This window comes from Panthera onca, chromosome A2 (assembly GCF_046562875.1).
Source record: "Panthera onca isolate mPanOnc1 chromosome A2, mPanOnc1 haplotype 2, whole genome shotgun sequence".
Lineage (NCBI taxonomy): Eukaryota > Metazoa > Chordata > Mammalia > Carnivora > Felidae > Panthera > Panthera onca.
The window spans coordinates 140,533,226-140,554,208 of record NC_138340.1 but is presented as its reverse complement, the minus strand read 5'-3'; the positions used below and the strand labels follow the sequence as shown (position 1 = coordinate 140,554,208).

The following is a 20,983-nucleotide window of genomic DNA, read 5'->3' as shown; positions in this document are numbered from 1 at the left end:
GCCTAAATTTATTACCAGTCCCAAAGGTTTCTGATGTAAAACTGGAAGTAAAATAGGCTTACTTATATCATTCAATTTTTATTTGCTTTCTGGGAACATCCATATAATCCCATAAGACAAATATTCTCAGTTATTATTTCCACAAGCAAGCAATTTTTCTTTTAATTCATACACTGCCTTTGGTTATATGGATTTTGTCAAAATTTTTAAAGTTCTTTTGGTTGGTAAAACTGCTCTTAAAGGATAAAGTCATCAATCATGGATTTCCTGGATTTTCACAACATAATTTAGCCTTAAATTTACAACTCTTTTGCTGAAGACAATTTTGCTTTTAAATTTAAAAATCTTCTTTTTGAACAGACCAAGCTGTCCAGTGTCTGAATAATGTATTCCTGGTAAAGGGCAGAGTGGATTCTTATAGAGAGTACCACTGGCCTGTCCTTGGCCTGATCAGGATGATTTCAAATTGGAAGTCGAGAGGAAGAAGAAATAGTATGATAAAAACTGTAAAACTAGATGTTATAACAGACAGTGGTTATAACAGACGAGGGCCAGAAACAACACTTTAGGTATTTATCTTCCAATGCAGAGACTGGTGTTAAAGTAAATCTGAAATTTTAATAGAAGGAGGAAAATATACTTTGTAATTATATAAATTATATATAAATGTGATGTATTTTGAAATATCCCTGCAATATGATGAGAAAATAATCATGCCTGTAATATAACAACCGAAGACTACATTTACTTAATTAAATCATACCTGGTAGAAGATAAGAGGAATCTTGTGTCAAGAAGAGATCTATCTAAAGGAAGTCTTTATGCCTCACGGTGAAAAATGTCAGGCTTTTGGGTAAAAATAAGTAGAAAGAGAAGTGAAAATTCTGTCCTCATGGAAGAATTTTATAGTGTCTCCAACTAGGAAGAGGCAAGGAGATATTTAGGGCCTTCAAGAAAGCATTGTGTCTTTCTCACTTTTGTATGCACCATTGAAATTTATAGAGTTCCTTTCACATAATTGCTTGATACTTATTTTTGAGTGTTTTGAATTGACAAAGAAATGATAAGGTTTTGGCAGGTATAGTAACCAGATCAGGCAAACGAGTTTTTTAAAGTTCAGAGAAAAAATAGGTTTGATTCTATGGCCAGGGAATGTAGTTCATGAGACTCTGAAACTTTGTCATTCTGACAGTGTAATAATAAATTATCTCCATGAAAAGGGAAAGAATTAGATAGCTGGTTAGTAAGTGTGGCTTTCAGTAGTAGACCAACTAATCAATTCATAGAGAGAGACTGTCCAATGAAAAGATTACATGTTTTTGAAAAGTGGGAGAGCAGTGCTTAAGAGTCTGTAACATGGAACCAGACTGCCAGAGTTTGAGTCTTGGTGCCACCTGGACAAGTCTCTGTTTTCCTTAGTTTCCTTTTCTGTAAAAGAGGGGATAATAGTAGCACCTCCTTCATTGGTTTGTCAGGAGATTAAATGAGCTCATATGCATGAGGAGCTTGAGACAGAGCCTGACACATAGTAACCAGCACTCCATGGTAACCACCACTAACATGGTGTTAGTGTTATTTTTATTGTATTGTTTAGTTAGAAACGAGGGGCCTAGGAATCAAAAAGCAAACAGGAGATGAAGTAAATAGTACAGTAAGAAAAAAAACAACAGGATTTTGTTCTCAGAGCAGCCTTAAGAATAGAAAGGAAGCTAAGGCAAAGTCTACACCTTAAAACCACGGTTCCTGTGTCTATTGAGAGAGAAGAGAATGAGACGTTGTAAGAGAGGTTGTTGTAGTTAATCCAGCATATTCTCGTGTGTTCTGGGGTGACGGTGACTTGAACAAAACCAAAGCTGTGTAAACCTGCACGGGTGGAGGACAGGCTTGCCACCTGCGGGAAGGTGTCCATGAATGTCCTGCTCATGAAAGTGCACGTGCAGGAGATCCTCTGTAAATTCCAGACTGAGGTTACTACATGTACAATAACAAGGATGACTCAAAATGTGACATGAAAACATTTTCAGGGACAGTTCTGAATATCCGAAAACTTAGAATGAACTGAAGCTTACGATAAATGTCAAAGACTAGAGTGACTTTTTGGAATGTTTGTTCAGAATAAAGAACAATAGGTTGTTGCTTCAATTTTTGTTTGCTTCCACGTTCTATGAAGAACACAGATCAACCATGGTTGAATGAGTTCAGGTTCCCAGTCCTTGTGTGTTTATCCAGGTATCAAAGCCACTCCTAGTTACTTAAATAATAATGGGGAATGAGAGAAGTACCCAGCAGACATGATTTTCCAGAGGAGGTGTATGAGTAACTGTCACAAACATTACAGCTTTTTGTAAATCTTCCCCTGCCCTGACACACTTTTCAGAGGTACCTGATTTGAATCTCAGGCTTATTCTGCAAAGTTGCCCCAAATTGTGTTACTTCAATTTTTTAGCATCCTATCCATTTTGATATGTAGTGGGGCTTTTTTTTTCTTAATAGTTGACAGTCTTACTTTTAACTTCTTTGTTTAAATTTCATTTTTGTTGGTATTTATTACATTTCCAAGCAGTTGGGACTATTCTTTTTAAACTTTTGTTTTTAATTCTAGTTTAATTGTACAGTATCAAAATGCAGTTTTGGCATTTCTGATTTGGGGAATTTGTTTTCTTTTATTCCTGCTGCTAGAATTTGTATAAATTAAATGCTTCATAGAGCTTTGAAAATAGGTATATTTTCAGCCTTTGTTGGTCAGAGCTTGAATCATTTAAATTTGTTAATCATATTGTTTAAACTTTTTAATGCTTTTAATACTTCTTTACTTGAAATAGATCGACTCATTTGTATTTTAATTATGTTTATATAAATAAAGTATGCTCACTCCAGGAGTATTTATAACTGATAGAAGTTTTGCTTTACAAGTTAGATGGGATGTGATTTTGTGTATAGCATTCACGAGGGTCATAAAATTCACGAGGGTCATCATAAAATTGTCTCCTATCCCAAGAACCGAATTTTGAATGTCTTCCCCTCTATTTTCAATATACTGTTAATATTGCTGCTTCTGTTTTCTTTTTTGTTTACATTTATCAACATTTTATGTTTAACCTTTACTTTTGGTGTCACTTTGTTTTAAGTGTGTCTCTTGAAAACATGTCATTGGATTAAAAAAATTGTTCTAACTTATTTTCAGTAAAAAGTAACCATTTTATATTTTTAAATATAACTATGATGCTTGATTTTGCTTCTCTCACCTTGCTTTATACTTTCTCTTTTGAATTTTTTGCCTTTTTTCATAAACAGTTGTGATTATTGTTGTTTTCTGCATTGACTTGAAGTGTAGGCATTCTTTCATTCCTTCCTAAGGATTTTCAAAGACTTCCTTAAAACATAGTAAGCTATCAAATAGATTAATCACTTGCTCTTTTCTCAAGCTCTAAGGCATTGAATTAAGGTTTACTACCTTCTTCTATGTCTGCTTTCTGAGATGAGACAGCAGCAGTTTGGGGGACGTTTGTGCCTGTTTGAGTGTCTTTCAGCAGTATCTGTGCTATAACTTAAACCCCCTGATTTCCAGTATATAGGTTGTACCTCTCTGACTTAAAGTACTGACTTGGGTCTCCTCCTCTTCTCTCCCATTTCATATTTCTTGGTTCATGTAACTGGGAATTTAGGAGAGGAGAGTTAGCCGCTTGTGCATAAAACTCCATCTTGTCAGAAATTTGGTATGCTATATTTCAAAGAGGTACCGTGATAACAGAGCAGCTTGACCTTGATGAGACGTGAAATTATATCAAATAATGTGCAATTTAGGAAAGGGAAGTGTTTATGTCTGGAAAAGGGAAAACCTAAATGGAATGTCACAGCTACCTTCAGATATCCAAAGGGATGCCATTTGGAACAAGGAATAGACTGACTCTGTTTCTTCCCCAGCTGGTCCCAGGCCAGGGTGAGTGAATTAAACCTGTACAAACTGCTGCCAGGAGGACACTGTCTTCCGTGTGGGTGGGGTATTGAACCATTTGATTTCTAAGGTTCTTGCCAACACTATGCTTCTTTTAATGTAAATAGGTTTCTGAAATGTGGGATATAAAACGATTTTCCCCCCAAATTTAGTGTGTGTAAGAATTGAATGAGACCCTTGTTAAAAATGCATGTATGTGAGCCCGGAAATTTTGACTTAGTTAAGTTTAGGGTAGGACCTAGTAATCCATTTTTCTCATGTAAGTTAATTTTGACAATATGCTGTTACTCTTAGGTAAAATGAGTTTATTAAAATACTATTCTTTGGCATTTTATAATTTGCTCTTAGGATATATTTCATGCAACCCATTCTTTATGGATAGTAACCAACCATAAATATTATCTTAACTGAATTCATAGGTTTGAGTAAAAAGTAAATACAATTACTTTACAACATTTGCTGCTATAATTTAAGGTTTTGTAAGGATATGGTACCTAAGTGCTACCTAAGTAACCTAAAATGGTACCTAAGTGCTAGTATTGAAGAAAATAATTGAAGTCAACAATTCTGCATAAAACTCTCAATGTGGGTCCTAGTGGAAGCAGACAACAAGATGTCACAGTAAAAGATAAAGGGGAAAGAGCAAGAAAAGTCTTCATCAAGATGCAGTTTGACCCTTGTGGAAGTTGAGAGAGGGAAGGAAAGAGGACGAGGAATGGAGAGCCTCAAACAGATAACAGCTCTGAGGAAGTCTGAGCCAGCCCAGTGGTCAGCGCTGATCCAAGTAGCCACAGAAGAGATCACTGCTGGGCAGACACGGCCAGGCCCTAATTCCCCCTGGTTCTCGGTCATTGACTGGGAGCTTTGTGGGGAGAACACGGCTTCTGCTTCAGTATGGCGGCACATGTCAAGTGTTGCAGCTGACACTGTAACCTGCCTGGATTCCTCACAACACGTATTCTCTCTTTTTCCATTTCCTTCCTTTCTCTTTCTTTCTTTCTTTCTTTCTTTCTTTCTTTCTTTCTTTCTTTCTTTCAAGAAGAGTAGATGAGACTTGTCAGGAGGAAAAGTTGAATCATTTGCACATTATGCTTTTTCCCTTCCAGGTGGAAATTGTAAATGTGCATGCATGTTTATTTATACAGATAGATGCATCAGAAAATTGCTCTTCACTTTTTTGTGGTCAACATAAAAAATAATCGTTATTTTTAAAGCTAAGAAATTTGAGTCATCTGATGGAGGAATTTTGCTGGAAAGGTGAAAAGCAATTTAGTCATAGGTATTTATACATATATCAAAATATTAAAGAAGATAGATAGATAGATAGATAGATAGAGGAAATAACATGTTACTGTCTTTGGATCTTCTTTTGGTGGGGGGAGATATACAAAATGTCTTCCTAAGGGAAGTTATTCTTTCTCAAAATCGTTTTGTTTTATTTTTTTCATCATAAGTGTACTCCTTTTTTTAAGTAAGCTCTACAACCAACGTGGGACTCAAACTCATGACCCCCAAGCTCAGGAGTCACAGACTCTACCCACTGAGCCAGCCAGGAGCCCCAGCAAGTGTACTCCTTAATCCCTATCACCTGTTTAACCTATCCCCCCACCCCTCTGGTAACCATCAGTTTGTTCTTTATAGTTAAGAGTCTGTATCTTGGCTTGCCTCTCTCTGTCTCTCTGTCTCTCTCTCTCTCTGTGTCTCTCTCTTTTTTTTTCTTCTTTGCTTGTTTGTTTTGTTTCTTAAATTCCACATATGAGTGAGGTCATATGGTATTTGTCTTTCTCTGACTGACTTATTTTGCTTAGGTAGCAAAACCAGGTATTCTCCTGAAAGATCTGAGTATCAGTACATGTTCATGGCTGCTACAAACCCAAACCATATATTTTTCAGTACGAGGGAGAGTATGTGCTTACTTGGAGGTGTAATTTGACATTATCTGGGCTGATTTCCTTTGGCTTCTCTTTATTTGACTTTAATTTTATTGCTTTAAGTTTCTCAGCTTCCATTTCATCCTCCTTTTTCATATGTCAGGTGTACAATGTGAATGATAATGTTCATGTATAATTTTATTTAAATTGATACAAAAATAAATACTGTTTGTCAGGATGTGATGGTAAAAAATTTTCTGAAAGATGTGGGATTTTAAAAACTCAAGAGTCTTTCATGTTATTCCTTTAGTCTGGCGGCAAGAAGAACTTGCACGCATTAACCAATCTTTCACTGGGGCTGAAAGGAAAGCTGCTTTGTGTGAACTTCTGGAAAAAGAGACCCAGATAATTGCTTCCATTGGGAGGCATAGATACATTGCATATACGGCAAACCAGGAAGCACTGATACAAGCTTTTTTGGATAAGGTTAGTAAAGTAACAATTATTTAAATAAGAATGAATCCTGAGTTTAAAAATGTAGAATAATGAACTAAAGAAGAGACTGACATTGTACGAATTTTCATGTTTAAATTTTCTGTTTTTTTTCTTTTTTCTGATACAGCTTTAGATTTTTAACTGTGGCCTAGAATAACAATTGACAATTAACATGAAATTAATATGTTCTTAACTAAAATGTTTAGGCCATGAAGGAAAAAGTAAAGCTACCTTCCTTGTGACTCTGTTCATTTAGATTTAGGCTGGCTACAGAAGTTAGATCAATTACACACCCTGATGAAATGTGGAGTGACTGAAGTCACAGAATGTCTGGGTTTGGGATGCCTCATAGTAAGCAACCTGGGGAAAAGAGCTATAGATGAGTGTTTTTGCTTTTGCTCCCCCGGTCATTAACTGACTGGAAGTTTCTGACCAAAAATGTATATGATTGTTGAAAACCATGAAAACATACAATTAAGGGAAAAACTAATTATCTTTTTGTGTTGAAACTGCCTGTTCTGTTTGATATTGATTGCACAGCCTGTTTCCATAGTGACCAGTCTCCTTTTGTAAATCTGATCTTTCCAAACAATTAAAAGCCAATCCAGCCCCAAGAAGAAAGGGGATAGCGTTCTTCTAGATCTTTGCCTATAGTGATTCTCGTTGTATGATTCTTGTTACTTGAGAACATTCGTTTTTAAATACCATATTTTTTGATACTCTAAATGCCCTCCTCTCATTTTACTAATACACTCTCCTTTGATCTCAATTTTTCTTGTGGCTTTAACTACTACCTACATCCTGGAACTCCCTGCAGGTCCAGACCAGACCTCTCTTAGGAGCTTTGGAATCATGTATCCAAATGTATTACAACTTGCCTATTGTAATTGCTTTTGGGTGTCCCAACAGTACACCTTAAGTTGACATGTCAACACTGAAATTATACCATCTCACCGTTCCCTGGTCCCGCATCTCCAAACAGATGCTGTTCTGTAGCACTCACATCATTATTCTTCATGAATGTTTCATCATCTGCTCAGTTGCTGAAGACACCTGGGCATTATCCTTGGCATCCCATCCAGCCACCAACCAGTTTGTTCTGCTACTTTAATAATCGTCTCAATTCTTTACTTCCTTTTCAAACCCACTACTACTGTCTACAGGGAAATGGCTCTGCCATGGCACCCTGATGCCCTTGCATGAATCCAAACACACCAGGTAGGCAAAGACTTGAACCACAGCGAATCTGAATCTTGGTGGAATGTCTTGTGATCCTGCTGGAAATTGAAAGGATGGGAGGCTTCTGAGGAGACGCTATGGAGCAGCTCCTCTCTTTGCTTTCCTATGTCCCCTGGGAGGCTGTCATGAGCCAGGCCTTGTCTTGTGTGTGTGTGAGATTGACAGTGACTTATCTGATTGTGGATTTCCTTCTCATTTGGACTACTTCGTGTCTCCAAATTAGGCTCTCAGCCTCCAGTCTCACTTCATAGTTCCCTCCTCTGTCATCCATACCACGGCCATAGTGACCTCACTAAACACATCTCTGCTCCTGCCCCTCCTTACTGCCTCTCAGGGATTTTCACAAGTGATACTCAGCACACCTCACCTGCTGGTATCTCACTATCATCTCTCCTTGCAAACTACAGCCACACCGCTCCAGCTATGTTCGGTTACTTGCACGTCCTCAGAAAGATCACGTGCTCTGCATGCTTTGGCATCCAGTGTTGCCTCTACGTGGAACATCCTTTCCCTCCTTCATTAGTAGCTAGTTATACACCCTTCAAAACAAGCTCAGATACCCCTTCTTCCAGAAAGGACCTACTGATCCTCCTACTTTAGCCTGTACTATATGCTTTCATGAGACCCTGTTTCACTTCTTAGTAAATAGTGGTCAATTTTTAAAATTTTTTTAAAGTAAACTTATTTATTTTGAGAGAGCGTGCAAGCAGGGGAGGGGCAGAGAGAGAGGGAGAGCGAAAATCCCAAGGCGGCTCCATGCTGCCAATGCAGAGCCTGACTTGGGGCTTGATCCCACAAATCGTGAGATCAAGAGTCAGAAGCTTAACAGACTGAGACACAGGTGCCCCCGTAGTGGTCAGTTTTTATTGTATCTATTTACATGTCTGAATCATTCCTAGATACTGAGCTTAAGCAAAGGTATCTTTTATCTCTGTATCTTCATTTTCTAGCATAGTGCATATCACAGAGTATTAATACATGCTTATGGAGGAAGGCAGGAAGGAAAAATAAGGGACAGAAATAATGGTTGTGTAATTTCATATTTCAAGTATTGTCAAGAAATTATTCAATGTAGATACTGTCACTTCAAATTGTTGAATATCTTCATTCTAGGAAAGATGTGTCTCCTGTATGGAAGTATAATATTCATACTTCTCCAGGATCTTATTTCAAACTAAACTTATTCCTTTAGCAAGTTACTTTATCTTGAATCCAGCTTCATCACTGGGAACCATATTCCTTATGTGTCTGATTGTTAACCTTACCATTGGGGACGGCATAGACCCAGGGCAACAGGGACCCAGAGTGTTTGAAGGAGCTGGGGGCTTCTGAGGTACAAGGGACAAGGAAGATGAGTGGCATCTACCCTTCCTTCTTATTTGAGGCTGGAACTTCCACAGGAATTCCTACTTATGCTTTCTCTGATGCTTTGTTTCCTACGAACTATTTAAAATTCTTATTGTAGGGGCGCCTGGGTGGCGCAGTCGGTTAAGCGTCCGACTTCAGCCAGGTCACGATCTCGCGGTCCGTGAGTTCGAGCCCCGCGTCAGGCTCTGGGCTGATGGCTCGGAGCCTGGAGCCTGTTTCCGATTCTGTGTCTCCCTCTCTCTCTGCCCCTCCCCCGTTCATGCTCTGTCTCTCTCTGTCCCAAAAATAAATACAAAACGTTGAAAAAAAAAAAATTAAAATTCTTATTGTAAATACTTATACAGTGTCTATTCTTGTTATGCCTTTATGCACCACCCACCCCCCTCCTCACCCCCTCCAGGCCTCTGCCTAACATTGTATCTAAACTTTTTTTTGAATTATAAAGAGTGTAAATGTAAGGTCACAGCGTATCATATTGACTCTGGAGCCACTTAATGACCCTTGTTTTCTTTTGAAGTGTATGTAGCACTCTATGAAGGTCTTGAAATCTCGCCAAAAAAAGATGAGATAGAGAAATTTTGTTCATAGGATTTTTCACGAGGAAGAAAAATGTGGTCTTTGTTTTTGTTTTTTGTAAAAACTGTTAAGTTGTAGTAGAAAGTGCGACCCTGAAAGATCCCGAGTGTAGGAAGAATTGCCAGGAAAATGGAAATCTTTGACTGTTGCCAGGAGAGAAAAAGAGAAAGCATAGTGAGGAGACAGCTGGGCACAATATGGTTCCTCATGACTTTTTAGTTATATTATAAAATAAATGAAACATTAAGTGCAAGATAATTTTTTTGGTAAGAGGAGTGAGAATGAGAGAAATGATTGGGCCTTAGTGTCCATACTGATTTAGGGCAGCACACAAAAAGGCAAGACCAGAAGACTGAAGGAACGATGGAAAAAATAGCTATAAGAACTTGTAGAAATCAAGGGAAAGGCTTTTTGTGGATCATAGGTTTTAGAATTTGAGTTCTAAATCTATGGTTACATCAGCTGATGAACCAATTAATCTCACCCGTTCATAGGCTAAGATTTAGAGGAAATGGACATTTTAGCTGATACAAGGGAATTTTACCTCAGTTTTGACCAAAATGTTGTAGAGAGCAAGAAAAACACAACCAGAATGGAACTGCTACACTTGAAGTCAATCCTAGTCCATTACATAGACTAATTAGTCCAGTCTTTAAAAATATTAACTAACAGTGACTTTGACATACTTTTAATCTGTTATGGTAAATTATAAAATATTTGTTATTCTAATGCAAATTCATTCAAATCACCTTTTTGTATAGGATGCCATACTAAACATCATGGAAAGCAATTAAGATAGATTTTATAATTTTCCTTGTAAATTCTTATACAATATCCATTCCTCTTTATGCCTGTCTACTTCGCCCCTCACACATGCCGAGCATTGTCTCTAATATTCAGGGGGACACAGTGCTGATTTCAAAAAAGTTGAAGTAACTTATTATCCTACAGTATTTTTGATAACTAAGAAAAAATGGCTTATAATGAATCCCTGAAGCTAGACAAGGTCAGAGTTTTTTTCAAATGTCAAAACTAACAACGAGAGCCATAATGCTGATTTTTAGGTCCACGTTTAGCACTATAACACATAGATATATAAAAAAATATTTACTTTACTGTAATTTGGAAATAACTTTCAACAATAGAATTTTATGTTTGGTTTTAGTTTAACTTCACTGTATCTAAATATTATGTGGTTTATTGAACTGATATTTTTAATCTTCTTATCATGGACATAGACATTAAACCAATCAGGTATTATGGATTCTATACTAAGCCTTCATTCTCCATAAAAGGCTTAATCTAAAGATTTTTGAAGTATTGGTTAAATAATTTGTAATTTTAACACCTCAAACATTGACCTCCACAGGTTATCAGAGGTTAAAAACTCACAAGCTGACAGAGGTGAAAAAAAGCAAGTCAAGAAATTTGAGTGAAAAACCATCAGTCAGTTTCTGATGTATCTTGGGTTCTCTTTACCCAAACTGTGTTAAAGAGACAATTTGAATTTCTAATCTGCAAGAGGTTTTCCCTAGAGTCAAGGCCGTTCCTTTCTTTGATTCACATACCACTTCTCACAATCACAAGCTACAAAACTGCAATCCTTGTTAGCTGTGTCATTTAAATGTTTTTCTTTTTCTCCCCCATACTCTGGTGGCCAACAGCTAATGGGATAGGAAAATACAACCGATTTTTGCCTCTCTCTGAGCACCACCGTGCACAGGGGTGTCCTCTGTGTATGAACAAAACCCCTTTGCTGTGTAAAAGGAAAGTTGATCACTACACAGTAGCTTTTGGGGGTTAGGGTTATTCTTAATTTGTGCCCTTGGGGACCCGAGTATTAATTTAGGAGGAAGAAAGCCCTCCTTTCACAGTACAGTCATTTCTTCTCTTTTGTGGGGGCCTGCTGCTCTCTAGGTTTTTGTTATCTCTCCACCTTCCCTTCCTTGAAATGGCTCTTCCTGCTGTTCTTCTGTTTCTCTCCTCCAGAGTCTTCCCTGTCTCATTTGTTGGCAGCTTAATGGAATTTATTACGCTCCTATTTTCTGAAGCAGTTTAAGAACATGATTGTTGTACGTCTCTTATTATAGCCAAAGCATTCAAAGGAAAAAGGAAATAAGAAAGAGAAATAAGCAAAGATGATGCATTTTCCTGTATCAGGGTAAAAAAAATACCTTAAGGGCTGAAATCAAAGAAGCTTAGACTTGAATGAAGACCAGGTTGTCAGTGTTGGCAGAAATATATCCAAGTATAAAAACAGCTTCGTCAATAGATTTTTTTTTTTTATATATCTTTTAGTACTAACTAGGGAAACTCGAACTTCAAATCTAGGATTCTTTGATTGTGAAGAATCAGTTCCCTTTACTCTGGCTAATTCGTGGTTATTCTTCAGGTTTCACCTTAGATAATATTTTCTTTTCATTAAGTAATTGCTTCATAGCAACCTATGGTTAGTTACCTGTTTACCTGTAATCATGAAGCAGAATTATCCTGTATTTTAATTACTTGTTTTCCTATCTTTACAAATTATGAGATTTGAGAGTTCTTAAAATCAGTATTGTTTACTCTGTACCTAATACATTAATATATAGTAAACACAATCAATATTTGTGGAATGAATGAATGAGTACTGTAGGTCATATCAGATATATAGAAACACATGAGAATTTATTTCTTATAATCTTTTGGGAGAAATAAAATTAACAAAAAAATAATTATAGAACAGTTTAAATTTAATTTCCCTGAGTTATTGAAATAGAGACATGGTATATTTGTGTGTGTGTGTGCACGCACGCATGTGTTTGTGTGTGTGTTTATGAGTACAATAGGACTTGAGATACTAGTGATTTCATTGGTTCAAAACATATTAGGAATTTTTATGGAAAAGGTAGAGTTTGAGTTAAAAATTGCAGGGTGGAAGGTGTTGGATGGATGGGTGGATGTTGAATGTATTTGGAAAAAATCTGAGATATTACCAAATTGTACTATATTAGATGGGGCTAAAAACTTGGAGGGGAAGTGGAGTTAAATCAATCTATCAACTGAAATACAATGAAGTAGATGAACTACATATTTCATTAAAAGGTAATTATTGGGGCGTCTGGGTGGCTCAGTCAGTTGAGTGTCTGACTTCGGCTCAGGTCATGATCTCATGGTTCGTGGGTTCGAGCCCCGTGTTGGGCTCTGTGCTGACAGCTCAGAGCCTGGAGCCTGCTTTAGATTCTGTGTCTCCCTCCCTCTCTGCCCCTCCCCTGCTCACACTCTGTCTCTTTCTCTCTCAAAAACAAATAAACGTGAAAAAAAAATTTTTTAAGGTAATTATTACAAGTGAAATAAAAGGATTATACAAGTGAAATAAACCTGCAGAGCAAAAGGTATTGCCCACATTACTAGAAGAAAGGAAATTGCATTTAATAGAGTCATCCTGAAGAAAATGGCATGGCAAGATTAAGACATTAGTTAGACTTTATAATATCACAATATGAGGGGCGCCTGGGTGGCTCAGTCAGGTAAGCATCTGACTTTGGCTCAGGTCATGATTTTACAGTTCCTGAGTTTGAGCCCCGCATTGGGCTGTGTGCTGACAGCTCAGAGCCTGGAGCCTGCTTTGAATTCTGTGTCTCCTCTTTCTCTGTTCCTCCCCTGCTAGCACTCTGTCTCTCCCTCTCTCTCTCTCTCAAAAATAAATAAAGCTTAAAAAATTTTTAAATATCACAATATGAAACTCAGCCTAAGGTTGCTTATTCCTTAAAAACTTTTAAAAGGAGCTTTGAAACATTTAACTTCAGTAACACTCTGAGGCCTACCCCAAACAAGGCTGTATCTATTTAAAATAATCTATATATTGTTATTTCTAAGTGATAGTAATTAAATGACAAAATATTTTCTTATTGAGCTATTTCCCTCTTATAATCCTTAATAAATTTTAGCTAATTCTATCAGTCTGCTAATTAGCAGTACATTATTTAATATTAGATATATGCCTTAAGAATATAAATTAATGATAGGGTCGCAGCCTCTCACTTGCCGGACTTAAACTAGAACTGAGAATCTAAAGTTTCTGATGGAGAGTCCGAGCTCTGAACAGCACTTATTCTGGCTTTGATCAGAAAATGCTGCCATTACTTTGAAAGCATCTCAAATATAGTTGTTTTTAGATGGTACTTTTCAGTTTTCAATGTAACTTAGCTAATATGAAATGTAAGAAATTTAAAAGTAATTTAAAGCTGTAACTGAAAAACATATTCACCCTTATATTATTTCTTTATTTGGCTAGTCTGCATTCCTGATGATTTGTTCCCATACAAGGGCTTCTAATTAAACTTTAAATTATATCAAATCTAAGATTTAAGTGGCTGCAATTATGGCATAAATTAGACTACAGGTCTCCAAAGCATAAATTACCATTCAGTCTACAAAAAATCCAGCATTTGGAGAGTCAATAGTCATGATCAAAATAGGCTTGTTTCTGTTAGATTATAATCAGGGAAAGAAGTTGAGCAGCTTTAATACCATGAAGGAGAAGGGAAAATAGGTTTCACTGTGAAATTTCCGGGTGAAGGCATCTTTTCGTAAAGTCTCGGTCGGAGGGAAGAGAAGCAGTGGCAAACACACACTTAATCTTTACTAACTAGTGTCTCTAGTGTCTCACTCCACCTCCTGAATTCTTAGCCTGGGAATCCACAGATGAGCTTCAGGGCAGGTGAACTCCATCTTTAACCCTCGGCTCATGAGGTCAGCTAGGTTGGGAGGCACCAAGGCTGAATTGGGAATAGAGAGTGAGAATCTTAGCCATCATCATCAGGGAGGTAGGGATCACTGCTGAGATAGCTAAATATAGTTGCTCAACTATGGACATCTGTTTTGTGAAGAACTGTGAACTTGTTAGAGATTTATGTTTACAGGAAACAACACCATAACTCACAGAAGTCCCGTTTTGCTGTGTCCTTAGTTCTGGTGCACTGAGGATAGTAACAATTGCTCCACAAAAGTTTCTTCAATTGACAAAGCATGATCAAGACACATTTTTATAACTCAGTGTAATTGAAACAAGCAGATCACTTTTTTTAACATTGAAAATAGCATGCCTTTTTCCAAGGGTAATGAGTTATTCCATATACCCATTCAGCCATTCAACATACTAGTTAGTACAAATTAGTACCAAATTCTGAATCCTGTAGAAATGCTTGCACTTCCACAGACTAAATAGCTCATTCGTACTTTTTTTCCTAAAATGCTTTATTTTCCCATGGTCTACAAATTCTGCAATTAATTTCCTCAAGCTTTAGTGATGCTTTTATTCATAAAGCACATGATATTAAGTTAGCTTTTAGTAGAAATTATTTTTTAACCTTTAATTATAACTAATAATTATAAACATATTATTGTTTTTAAGTGTTCAGCTCCAAAGGTATGGAGAACATTTAGCGGCAAAATAATTGAGATGGATACACAGTTCACCATCAGAGCCAGAGAGCTGCAGAACATCTATAAATGCATAATGCTGAAAAATATCTCTCAAGATGAAAGACTGGATGTACTCCTAACACTTAAACATACTGTGAAGGTACATTAACTTTCTCGTAGTTTTGAGGTATCACTATCAATATTGGTATCACTATTGGTATTACTATTAATAAAAAAATGAATACTAAAATAAGCTGTTTGGTATTAATGGTAAAGATGACTAATCAGTGTCTATATATATAAATTTGTTTTGTCAACAGCTATATTGTTTTGATGTCGTTTGGGGAGGATGTGTTTTCTGCATTAATATTTATCTAAAAGTTCTCAAACTATATATTACGATACATAGAAGTATGCACAATGCATAATCTAAATGGAAATAAATACCCATTTCTATTTGATTGATGCAAATATATGCAAATATATATATAGCATGAGATTAATACTCAACTCAGTTCACTAAAACAGCAATTTCTATATATTTTGACACTCTTCAATAAAAATTTTATTTTTAGCAATTTTAAAGCAGGATGAGAATATTTTTATTTTTTTCTCACCATTTATTAATTTAAGACACATTAAGCAATTGAGTAAATGGTTCGTGTTGAGCACTAAGTCTGGATAGATCTCTTACATGTCCCTCCATCTTGAGAACAGAGGCATTGACTCAATGAGGCACTGACTGCTTTTGTTCTGGATTACGTTTTTAAAGATGTTTGTGTAGTGACTAACATTGGAAGATAGAGATAGTTAGGAAGAAAGGGAGAATCAGTAGGTCCAGAGGTAGGAAATAAGCATGATGTATGTAATGGGCGGTAAAAAGGCCAGATTAGAAAAAAGAGAATGCAAGTAGGGAATACAGTGGAAATCCTCCTAACTAACGAATTTAGGAACATTTTTTGGTTAATAATAAAAAAAGAAAACCAAACAAAAACAGAGAATAGGCTTATAAAAATAAATTGTGCATATCTTAAACAATACGTTTAACCTATATATGTACATGTATATTTATTTAACAATATTTTATTGGAGGATTAAGGCCTTTAAACATGACTCAAATTCTGGCTCTATTCATTATGGCTGTACAACCTTAGATAAGTTATTTAATATTTCTGAAAATCAGTTTCATCATTTGTAAAATTAGTTGCATTGAGGATATAGATATATATGTGTATATAATCTATGTGCATCTATATGTATTTATAAAGTATAAATAAAATATAATGTGTATTATCTCACTGCTTATGAATAAGGAGCCCTCAAAAAATTATTTAAAAAAATTTTTAATGTTTATTTTTGAGAGGGAGAGAGAGAGACAGAGTGTGAAGCAAGGGAGAGGTAGGGAGAGAGGGAGACAGAATCTGAAGCAGGCTCAGAATCTGAGCTGCAGCACAGAGCCCGACATGGGGCTTGAACTCGCAAACCGTGAGATCATGACCTGAGCTGAGGTCAGACACCTAACCGACTGAGCCACCCAGGTGCCCCAATAATGGGTATTATTTTGATGACAGTTACTAAGAGAGACCAGTGAATCTTAAACTTGAGTACACATTAGAAGCATCCAAAGAACTTGAGAGAGTGAGATGCATAGAGACAGAGAAAGAGAGATTGAAAGAGAGAGAATATGAGAATAAATGAATAAGGAATGATACTTAGGCACAATTTCAGAGAAGTTAAATTAGATCCTCAAGTGTTAGGGCAATCTTAAAACCTTTAAAAATCTCTCCCGGGTCATTCTAATATGCTTTCAGGGCCAAGGACCCTGATCTAGACTCTTGTGTTAGCTATACTAAATATGTATTAAAAAGTACAGGAGAATATTATTTTATAGTTACAGATGCCACATTCTGACTCCTTCATTCAAACTGTGTTTTAGTCCTCTCTCGGGCAATTGGAACAACTTACTTCTATTCTACTGCTCATAAATCCTGCCTTAATCACTTAACCCCTACATGGGGCTTTCTTATTCAACCACACTCATTTCTGTGATTTTATTAAAAATTATTATGAATTATACAAATTTGCAGAAGAAATACATGAAATATATGTGTACAATTTAACATATGAAGTCACCAACCACATAACCACTCTCTGACCCAAAACAGGACATTGCCAACATTGCCAAGTATCCTGTCTCTTCATAATCCCAGTTCACCCTCTTATCCCCTAGAAGTAACTGCCATATTGACTTTCACAGTAGTCATCTCCTTGATATTCTTTATAGTTTTACCATCTCCCTATATCCTTAAATAATATAGCTTAGTGTTGTTTATTTTGGAATTCATTTAAGTGGAATGACGTTGTATTGTTCTGTGTCTTACTGCTTTCACTCAACATTACTTTTTTAAGATTTAAGCTTGTTATTGTATATAGCTATAGTTTATTCATTTCCATACATATAATAATATTCTATCAATATGTGCATTGTATGAATAAGTCGACACTTATTTATGTCATCAATTGATTTATGGATATTTAGTTGTTTCTAATTTTGTGCCACTGTGAACAATGACTTTATGTGCACATTTCTCTACTCTTAAGAGGAGAATTGCTGGGTTGTAGATTATGCATATCTGAAGCTCTACTAGATAATGTGAAAATTTTTTCATAATTAGTTGTACCAATTTTTACTCCTGCTAGTTTCTTTTGCAATTTCTTTCTTTTGGAATCTAGTTTCAGTTTGTTTGGTGGTAATTTTGAAAGCTAACAGTAATTTTAAAAATTCTATGCTGAATATGTGTTTTGTATAGGAACATGAATGTAAACTGACTCAGGAAATTCTAGAATTGATTGACAGAGAGGTTGACCTTATGATGAGAGGCGTCAAACATCATAATCTTGAAGGGCTCAGAAAAAGAATCGCAACACTCTTTTTTCATTACATCAAAACACCTCTATTTAATCCAGAAGTTGCAAGACACCTTAAGGTACTCTACTTTTTTTCCTGTATTCCTTCCTCAAAATTCTAAAATGTGCTGTAGTAAATTGAAGTATATTCAAATTTTGCTTTAATGCATTACTTGGGGTCCATGTGGAAGACCATCTTATTGGTGACATCTCTTTTGAATGATTGTTTTTCATGTTAAGAAATTAATCATTTAACTTTAGTGTCTGTATTTTCAACCTTGAATTCTTCCCTACTCTCTGAACCAAATTGAATATTGTATTATGTTGAATGCATTATGATCTCTTTCACACCTTCGTGCTTTTGAACACACTTAGTTCTACCTGGAATCCTGTCCCCTACTTACTCTGCTAACTCCTGTTCATTTCCTGACATTTAATTCATGGGTCCCCTCTTGCATCAGGCCTTGGAGAGAGTTCAAGTCTTCATTTCTGAGATTCTACACATACTTTGTTTGTGTTGCCTTCTAATACTTATTGCTTAGTCATAGTTGTTACTGAACAGATCCATATAGGTATCCTGATAGAACTTCAAATGTAACATGTATTTGAATGAAACTACCTTTTCCAACTCCAAAATGCTTAAGTTTCTATGAAGATTTTGCTATCTAGCGCCAAGGTAAGTATCTCATTGCCTTCTTACTGTGTCAAACGATTTAAAACACTTTTGGTGCGGTTTGGAAGGGAGCGGTTTACTAAAGAATTCTAAATGGTGTTTTATTCTAATGACTATATTTATAGTTATAAGTAAATATATACAGTATTAAGAAGCTGGCTAAATATCTATTTTGCTTTTTTTGATATAAAATCTCAATATTTAGTCAAAACTTTTAGAAAAATAAAATTATTTAATTTTTACATTCTTTCTTTTTTAATGGATTTTTAAAACTTAATTGTATTGCAAGAGTATTAAGATACAACAAAAGTCAGGGATGCCTGTCTGGTTTGGTCAATAGAACATGCGATTCTTGATCTCAGGCTTATACATTGGAGCCTCATGTTGGGTACAGAGATTACTTAAAAATAAAATCTTAAAAGAATATACATAAAAAAAGTCCAAGAGAAAAGTTGCCCATTATGTTATTTCTTATTCAAATTAATGTTTTATTTCCCCAGGGTAACTTCTAGTCCTTCTCTATAGACTTATCTCAGCTATTATATTTTTACAATAATAGAATTTAATATTCTACACGTTCACCTAACATACCATTTTATTCAGTTTTTAAATTTACCTTTGGTCAGATTTACTATTTGGGGATCAGTTTTGACAAATACAGAGTCATGTAATCAATACCTAACCCAGAGTGTCGTATAAGTGGAATCCTACTGTATGTAGCTTTTTGACACTGGCCTCCTTCATTCAGCATACTGCCTTTGATATTCACCCATGTTTTTGAAAGTATCCTTAGTGTTGTTATACCTGTGTAACACTTTTGTTGTCTGAATGTAGTAGAGCTTGTTTATCCATTCACAGTTGTAGGATATTGAATTGTTTGTTAGAGTTTTGGGCTTTTGTGAGTAAAATCGCTAAAAACACTTGTTTGTGAGTTTTTGTGTAAATTGATTGTTTGGGGTTAAATACCTGGGAAGTAGAATTTTTTTGAGTCATCTGGGAAATGCACATTTACCTTTATAAGAGATGGCCAGCCTTTTTTCCGCACTGGTTGTGCCATGTTTCATCCCCATCTGTAACGTGTGACGTTCCCATTGTTCAGCATCCTTGCCAGCAGCTGGTAGTGCCAGTGTTTATTTTAATTCTGGAATTCTAATAAATGTGTAGTAGTGTCCCATTATATTTTAATCTGTGATTTCCTAATGAATATAATATTAAGCATCTTTTCATGCACTTTTTTTTCCATCCATCTATAACTTTTTGGTGAAGTAGCTGCACGTATCTTTTGCCGCCACCCCTTTTTCAAAATTGAGTCATTTGTTTTATCATTATTGAATTTTGAGAATTCTTTGTTTATTTTACATATAAATCCTTTGTAAGATACATGATTTGCAAATATTGGCCCTCTGTCTGTGGCTTGTCTTTTCATTCTCTTAACAGTATCCTTAGCAGAAAAGATGTTTTTATTTTTATAAAGTTGAATTTATGCATTTTAAAAATGGATCATGCCTTTAGCATTTATTTTGTAGTTATGAAATCTTTCTGGAAGAATTAATATTGTTAAAATATCCATACTACCCCCTCCCACACACAAAATGTACATACTACACGAAGTGATCTACAGATTCAATGCGATCCCTATCAAGATTCCAATAGTATTTTTCATAGAACGAGAAAAAAATCCTAAAATTTGTATGGAACCGCAAAAGATCCTGTATAGCTAAAGCAATTTTGAGAAAGAAGAACAAAGCTGGAAGCATCATGCTTTCTGATTTCAAACTATATTCCAAAGCTATAGTTCAGACAGTATGGTACTGACATAAAAACAGACACAGAGATCAATGCTACAAAATAGAAAGCCCAGAAATACACCCGCAAAGGAACTAAGGACACACAATGGAGAAAAGATAGACTCTTTATTAAATGGTGTTGAAAAAACTGGATAGCCACCTGCAAAAAAAAAAAAAAAAAAATCAACCTTTATCTCACACACATACAAAAATCAACCCAAAATAAAGATTTAAATATGAGACCTGAAACTGTAAAGTTATTAGAAGGAAGTATAGAGAAAATGTTGTTGACATTGGTCTTAGCAACAGTTTTTTTAGTCATGGCATCGAAAGCAAAAATAGACAACTGGGATTGCATCAAACTGAAAAGCTTTTGCGTAGAAAGGAAACAATCAACAAAATGAAAGGCAATGTACAGAATGGGAGAAGATATTTGCAAACCATATATCTGATGAGTTAATACCCAAAAAAAGGAACTTATACAACTCAACAGCAAATTCATATTAACCCAATTTAAAAATGGGCAAAGACTTGAGTAGACATTTTCTCAAACAAGACATACAAATGGCAACACATACATGAAAAAGTGCCCCACATCACTAAATATCAGTGAAGTACAAAGCAAAACCACAGTAAGATATTCAGCTCACAATTTTGGAATGGCTGTTATCAAGAAGACAAAAAATAGCAAGTGTTGGCAAGCATA

The 20,983-nt window shown here is 35.7% G+C and overlaps 1 protein-coding gene across 2 annotated transcripts in view; it reads left to right on the top strand.

Annotated features, from left to right (window-relative positions):
• IQUB (IQ motif and ubiquitin domain containing) overlaps positions 1 to 20,983 on the top strand; it is a 232,323-nt gene that overhangs the window by 30,038 nt on the left and 181,302 nt on the right. For both annotated transcript variants that reach the window (XR_013552896.2, XM_078440009.2), the window contains exons 8-10: positions 6,137 to 6,312; positions 14,900 to 15,070; positions 17,721 to 17,897. Coding sequence is in view for 1 of the 2 variants with exons in the window: in XM_078440009.2 (XP_078296135.1) it covers positions 6,137 to 6,312; positions 14,900 to 15,070; positions 17,721 to 17,897 (524 nt within the window). In the remaining variant the exon portion in view is untranslated. The remainder of the gene's footprint in view (positions 1 to 6,136; positions 6,313 to 14,899; positions 15,071 to 17,720; positions 17,898 to 20,983) is intronic.